The sequence below is a fragment of the Cibotium barometz genome, chromosome 6, assembly GCF_041138505.1.
Source record: "Cibotium barometz isolate CiBa-2024 chromosome 6, ASM4113850v1, whole genome shotgun sequence".
Taxonomy (NCBI): domain Eukaryota; kingdom Viridiplantae; phylum Streptophyta; class Polypodiopsida; order Cyatheales; family Cibotiaceae; genus Cibotium; species Cibotium barometz.
This window is the reverse complement of record NC_141051.1, coordinates 27,539,526-27,546,762: the sequence shown is the minus strand read 5'-3', so window position 1 is coordinate 27,546,762 and position 7,237 is coordinate 27,539,526. Positions and strand designations below refer to the sequence as shown.

Here is a 7,237-nt window from a genome sequence, read left to right as displayed (position 1 = left end):
GGGCACTAGCTCAAGGATTGTGCATCTCCTTCTATGGGTCAAGGAAGCCAGGGTCCCAATATTCAGAGACAAACTCCTTCGTATCAGTCCAATCAGGGTTCCTTGCACCAAAATCAAGGTAGCCCCAGAAGAGTGCCAGCTAGAGTTTCTCTTCAAACTGCAGTAGCTAGAGCCGTCACTATAGCTGAGGAAGTGGAGGAAGAAAAAGGACAGATCTATGCCGCAATTGAGCATCAGAGGAAAAATCATCAATTTTCAGTCCTCCAGACTCCAACAGAGTACCAGGGTAAGCAATTCAAGCTTTTAATTGATCAGGCAGCAGTACTCATTCTTTTATTTCCCAAGGATGTCTGTGTAAGTTAGTCCTAAATCAAAAATCAGGGAAATTTATGCAAGTGGAATTGGCCAGTGGATAGATTCTTTTCACACACCTTGAGACAGACCTTATTCAGTTTAGTCTAGATAGGAATGTAACATAGTGCCAGTTCAGAGTCCTACCCTTGGGAATCTATGATGGAATCCTTGGAATGGATTGGCTTCATAAGAATCAGGCTGACATTCATTGTCCAATGGAACCATCTCTTTCCATGAACTTCACGGGAATAAAGTTCAAAGAACTAGAATTTCCGGATCCCCAGTGCTACAATTAGTCAAGGCTTCTAAATTATTAAAAGGGCTCAAAAAGAGGCAAGCTGTTTATGTCGTTAAGATGAATCCAGTAGACATAAAATGCAAGGCTAAAGAATCAGAGTGGTTAAGTGATTATGCAGATGTGTTTCCTGAAGAGCTGACTAAGATGCATCCGACTCGCGAAGTAGATCATGAGATCAAGTTAACCCCCGGAGCTCAGCCAGTAGCCCAGGGCGCATACAAAATGCCAGTCCCTGAAGCCATAGAACTTAAGGAACAGTTAAGACAACTGTTAAAGCAAAGATTCGTGAGACTTATATATACATGAAACTCCTTTGATATATACTCCCTCTCTCAATCTATATGAAAGGTATCAATTTTATATGTAGACGTTGAAGGGTGCCAACTTTATATATAGACATATTTTCAGCCATAGAAATAAAGTGTCTAAATCATGTAAAAACCTCTGACTTTGCCTCTAACTTTACATGTAGACACATTTGTAGCCAAGAAATATTGTGTCTAAAGCATTTAAAAACCTTTAACTTTACCGAGGCACGTAGTCATTAACGTTGAACTTTAAGTAGGGCACTCTTGTGAGTCTATTTACATGGTGGTGGTGGTGATAAGTTTGAAAAACACCCAAGCGCATAGCAGCATGGCAAATAGAAATGAAGTACGCACATACAACGTTGGGGGCGGCCACCTGAGCTTCCCTTTGGAGAGTAGTAGCTTCACAAAGAATTTGGCTAGCTCTCCTACGGCGATGAGAGAGGTGAGTGGCCTTCAAGGCACTAGGGTTTTCGTGCCCGAGTAGCAGGCGACCAACGATGCAGGTTAGCCAAGAGCAGGCGAACCACGAGTAGGCAAACAGACTGGCTACAGGCGAACCACGTGCTTTTAAGCCATGATCAAGCGAGCAGCAGGCGGCGACGAAGGCAGCGAAGCTTTTCACGTAGGTGCCCCTCAAAAATTAGAATGCACACATTATTAAAACAAACACACACACACACACACACACACACACACACACACACATTATTAAAATTATCTCTCAAAGATAATGCACACACACATTATTAAAATACACATTTCTCTTTCTCTCTCTCTCTCTCTCTCTCTCTCTCTCTCTCTCTCACACACACACACACACAGATTAATCACATATATTTTATGCATATGTATATACATATTTATAAGATATATACATCTCTTTCTCTCTCTCTCTCTCTCTCTCTCTCTCTCTCTCTCTCTCTCTCTCTCAATTACAATTTACCTTATTAACTAGTGTAATGTAAGAATTCATAAAATCTATTAAAGACACGCCTACATTGTCTTGTTCATGGACTTATCTCTCCATTAGACCTTGAATTTTAAGATGAAGAGAGCTAGTGGACGTGTACACATCCACCCTTTCAGCATTAATTGTTTTCCCTTTTAACCACCCATGTCCAAAAGGATGGCCCAGTGTGTTAGTCCTCCTTTTAACACTTGTTGACCACCCCTTGTTGAAAACGGTGGCCATGTGTCTACCCTTTTGACCATTCTTTGTCCAAAAGGGCGCTCATGTGTCTGCCCTTTTGATGCTTGTCTACCCTTCAATACTTGTCTACCTTCTTGACCACCCCTTACTCTTTTAGTCACCCATCGTCCAAAAAGGTGGATGTTTGTCCACTCTTCTGACACCTGTCAAAAATAGGTGAAAGGGAAGCCCTTGTAATTTTGCCATTTTGCCTTTGCCCTTTCCAAACCCCCCTTAAAAACTAGTGCAAAGGTCACGTGGAAAAGATTGAATGGTTGAGAATCAATGATAGATCTCTTACATAAATTTCTTAGCAATATTTGATGATTAGTTTAAGGGTTGATCAAGCTAGCTAACATAGTTGTTTGATAATTTTTTTAAATACTAATTATACCATTAATTGCCCACTTGATTATGATTAACAAAGGATTAATTAGAGATTGCACATGTAGCCATATTGACCCTTTATACTATTTAATATTCCATTAATTGTACCCACTTGACTATGATTAATAAAGTATTAGTTAGTGACTACACACGAATTATACCATTAATTACCCACTTTGGATTAATTAGTGATTGCACATGTAGCCATATTGAGACTTTATACTAATTAATATTCCATTAATTACCCTCTTGATTATGATTAATAAAGTATTAATTAGTGACTACACATATTGTAGCCATATTGAGTGTTGAATCAATTATTAAAATGTCAAATTAGTTAGATCATTAGGTTAATTATTAATCAGTTAGCAATATTATTGATATGTGAATTCAATAACTAATAAACCAAAAACATATTTAATCTATCAAGAAAAATTTTAATTCTATAGGTTTTGCATGTTCTTGCATAATTTTCCATTTTCATGATTAGTGAAGATTAAATCCAAGTCTTTATCAAATCTAGTCAACTAGCTTATCAAATCTCTAAGCAAATTAATGATAATAATAGAACTAAATAAGTATATTTTACACTAGAGCATTTAGTGGTGATTGACTATCTATCAAAGCTTTTCTTATGATCTTAATTTACACCTTCATTACCTTGACAATTAGTGAAATGAAAATAGGGGTTTCCATTAATGTAGCGCTACCAAATGCATACTAAGGACTTTTTTCCCACTAAGTTAAAGCATCTACCTCTTCACCATTTCTCTACCAACCAAAGTGCATGTGGCCACATGAGAATCTCAATAACATGAAAGAAATGTATTGGCAACATTGAATAAAAATAGTTGTAAGTCATTTTGCAATGATTTTCTTTTGGCAAGGTCATTGTTTACACACCTGAATGTGCTCTTTATGCATCTTCAATAGATTTTAACTTTTAATTATAAAAATAATAATCTTCACATTTCTTCATATCTAGAAGAAGGGCATACCCCTACCATACTTCTTCACATTGAGAAGAAAGCCATTGTATCACACGAGGAGCAAGCTAGCTTACTTTTTCTTAATACTGCTAATAGTTTTCTAGTTTAAATGCTTCGTGTTTCTTGAGATTTTGTGTGTGCATGCTAGATTTTTGTGAAATGCGAGTTAAAAAAAATCATTGTATTCATTTGAGATAGGACTTTTTAAAGCATCTTGAGGGTGAAAGATAACACGTTTTTCATCTTGACGTTACTAGAACTTAGAGTAGTAAAAATTTTATAATCTTGTTAATAATTCTGTGGGCAAGCATGAATTAATAATACAAAAATTCTTGCATTTTTAAGGGCAAACCAAGTTTAGGAATAAAAGCATACATACAGTCCAAATTGGACATGCATAGATTGATCATGAAAAAGTTTTCATTTAAGGGGCTTTTCAGAGTCAAGATAGAGGGCAATACACAATATTCAAATTAGATGAGTATACATAAGTAAAAACTAAGTATTCAACTAAGCTCTAGTTAGAAGATAGTACATAAGCTCTGAAGTAGGTCAGGTAGAGACATTGAAGAGCATCTCGTTCAAGCAACAATATCTTCTCAAAGAGGCTAGAGTCTTCATGGATCAATGATTATGGCATGATTAAAGTCTACATAATGTAGGTTTTTGTAGATTTATCACCTTTGAGCCAAGCTATGTGATTAGAGATGTAAATATGCTAATGCTCATGGAGAAAGAATTTTCTTTGGGATAATATTCATTCAAGTTGCTTAGGGAATTTACATTTTTTTCCTTTATTTACAATACTAGAAATTTGAGATTTAAAAAACTTCATTCATTATTGCACTAGAAAGAAATTATATGGCTCCAAGTTGTTTAAACATAAGTTGAAATCACAATAGTTCCAAATTAAGGGTTTTTTTTATGAGGTCAATCTAGAAGGTATTAAATTAAGTCCAACTTAAAGACAAGCATTTGTTGATAATACAAAACCGCTAACTTCAGGGAAGTTCAAGCTCAAGAAAGAAGATAATATATGAGCACCAACTAGGCAAGCATATGTAGGAGAAACATCCAACTTAAGGGATAATTCAAAGTCCAAATAGAAGAGAATACCATCTTGGCAAGTGTATGTAAGAGAAATATAAGCTCTAGCTTAAGCAAAAATTTAAGGTAAAGATGGAAGGTAAAACACAAATTAAGGAGAAAATTGTGATATAAGCTCTAGCTTATGTAGAAATTGAAGGTCAAGATAGAAGATAAAACACAAAGGAAGGAGAAAATTGTGTTAAGGTTGAATTCATGATGGACGTAATAAAGTTTGTAAGGCCACCAAAATCCTGTAAGTTCAAAAAAATGCTAGAGTGAACCATTAATGGTACTTTTCATTGTAAAAAAACATGCTAGGGCATGCTAGTGTAATGGTTTTTATTTGTTATAGACTGATTCAAACAATTTAGGGGCTTAGGATAATTTGTTATCCATCTCTACATCATTGTAGTTCCTGTGTAAATCTTAGTGACATGGACTTTATAGTGTCATTTCTTTTGGAGGCAAAGTCAATGTAGAAGGTAACACAATATTAACTCCAACTTGGACAAAACAGGGGTACACTACACATAAGCTCGAACTAGGACAAGCGTATGTAAACATACGTGGAACTCAAGGTAAAGATGGAAGACAAAACATGTATCTCGAGATGAGTTTAGGTTTATTTAAAGGTGAAGATATATTGAAGTAGCATTGCAAGTGTGTGGGTTTATTTGAAGGTGAAAGATATTGAAGTAGCATGGCAAGTGTGTAGGTTTATTTCAAGGTGAAGATATTGAAGTAGGTCACGTGACAAGGGTAGCAATATCTTCTAGGTTGTGAAGGATGTTAGAGTGGATGATGATGGAGGCACCAAGGATGACATAGGGATAAAAAGTTAGAGGAGGTAGGCCTTGGAGGATGCATCAGCAAGATCATCAAGGCAAGCCCAAGTGAGAACACCATTCTCATTAGAGATACAAAGGTTGAGGTCAATGGAAGTGGAGAGGTAGACTGAGGACTCGTTCCTGCAGCTGGCCGAGAGTATGTAGCCATAGGAGAGCTGGGAGTAGCGGCATGAATCAGCGTAGTCCCCAAACCCGCTCTCACATTCTAGCACCCCGTTGGTATTCGTTATGTGATTGTTCAGATCTATGGAGGTGGCCACATAATCCCCACTGTCATCCGCACAGCTTGCGCTAAGTAAAGATGAGCTTAGCGTCTCCTCCACACATGTCTCTGAGTAATTGCCCGTGCACTGCTTCACACAACACACCCAAAAAACTCACATTATTTAAGAAGGCAAGTCATATATGGGTTCAAACGAGATCCGTTTATAATTAATAGGGCCCGAGAGACACAGACATTATCGAACGATTAGCAGCCATTATCAAATGATTAACTTGCAAGTGTTTCCACATAAACATGGCGAGTAATTATGGTAGTATTTCTAGATAAAGAAGCTTAAGCATGCCTGGGAAAATTACACAATGAGGGCAGAGGCATTGGATGAGAATTAATCAACAGTTCAAGGAAGATAATCGCCGTTGTAACCAGCATAACTACATGGGTTTTAAAACCCTAGCCGTTATTGGTTCATATCTGGCAACCTTGATTAGATGAAGGGCAGTAATTAAGAAACAAAAATAAGCACAACACGACTGACTGCAAGAAGATGATTAGCGATTTGATGCACGCATGAGCTACGTAATTAACGACTTACAGCTTGCGCATTCTCTAAGCAACCAGCTAGGAGGAAGACGAGTGCAAAAAAAAGCAACACAGAGACAGAATTGCGCGCCATTTCTGATGTTTTGGATGAAGCAGTGTATCATCTTCACAGGGGGCCATAGTCTTATAGGGGCGCCCACACTCAAAGCTTCGGCAAGGAACACGTTGTGTAATGCCACGAGCAACCATGCAACACGTTCTTTTTCAATGACGTTGGCTTCTACTCTTGATTTTCTCATACGTTTTGGACTAGTGTGCCTTTTGTCCATTTGGTTTCTCTCTACATTTTCCAAGTAGTTCTTGGTACCTATACTATAAAACCTTCCACACATTTAGAAATTTAGAAACCCTCCTGTAGAATTTGCACGTATTTTTAGAATTTAAACACGTATTTTTTAAATTTAAAACAAATACACAACCCCATACCCCATTTTTTTCCACATGCTCTTTTTGACTGGTTTCATAATAAACAATAAAAAAAATTCCTCAATAAAGGAACCCACTCCTTTGACACAAATAGATCCTATAAAATATTTGCATTTTATCAATCTTTTTTAGGCTCACTTAAACAAATGCACAAATGTGTGTGCATGTGCATATGCATGAAAATTGGTGCTTTACTAGGCCCACCCCACAACATTTTAGCCACCCAACACAATGTTGCATTTGGATTTCTCTTCTCAAAAAGTTATGTTTGAAATGACAACCCACCCAAACTTTCAATTACTTTGATAAAAAACTTTCAATTACTTTGATAAAGTTATGTTTGAAATGACAACCCACCCAAACTTTCAATTACTTTGATAAAAAACTCACTATCATGTTTGTGCTGATGATGCACATGTCATAATCTCTATGGGGCCCCTTATTTCTTTGGATAAGAGTAGTGACGTTCTCACAATGTAGGACCTTCACCTTTAGACCTTCGAGTTATCACATTTAAGGCTAA

General features: G+C 37.0%; 1 protein-coding gene across 1 annotated transcript; it reads right to left on the bottom strand.

Annotated features, from left to right (window-relative positions):
- Positions 1-5,218: 5,218 nt before the first annotated feature.
- LOC147637594 (uncharacterized) lies at positions 5,219-6,416 on the bottom strand. The gene is made up of 2 exons (XM_086799410.1): positions 6,281-6,416; positions 5,219-5,815 (listed from the first exon to the last, which is right to left on the bottom strand). The coding sequence occupies exons 1-2, from the start codon at positions 6,359-6,361 to the stop codon at positions 5,456-5,458; spliced, it is 441 nt and encodes a 146-aa protein (XP_086655536.1). The 5' UTR covers positions 6,362-6,416; the 3' UTR covers positions 5,219-5,455.
- Positions 6,417-7,237: the final 821 nt, after the last annotated feature.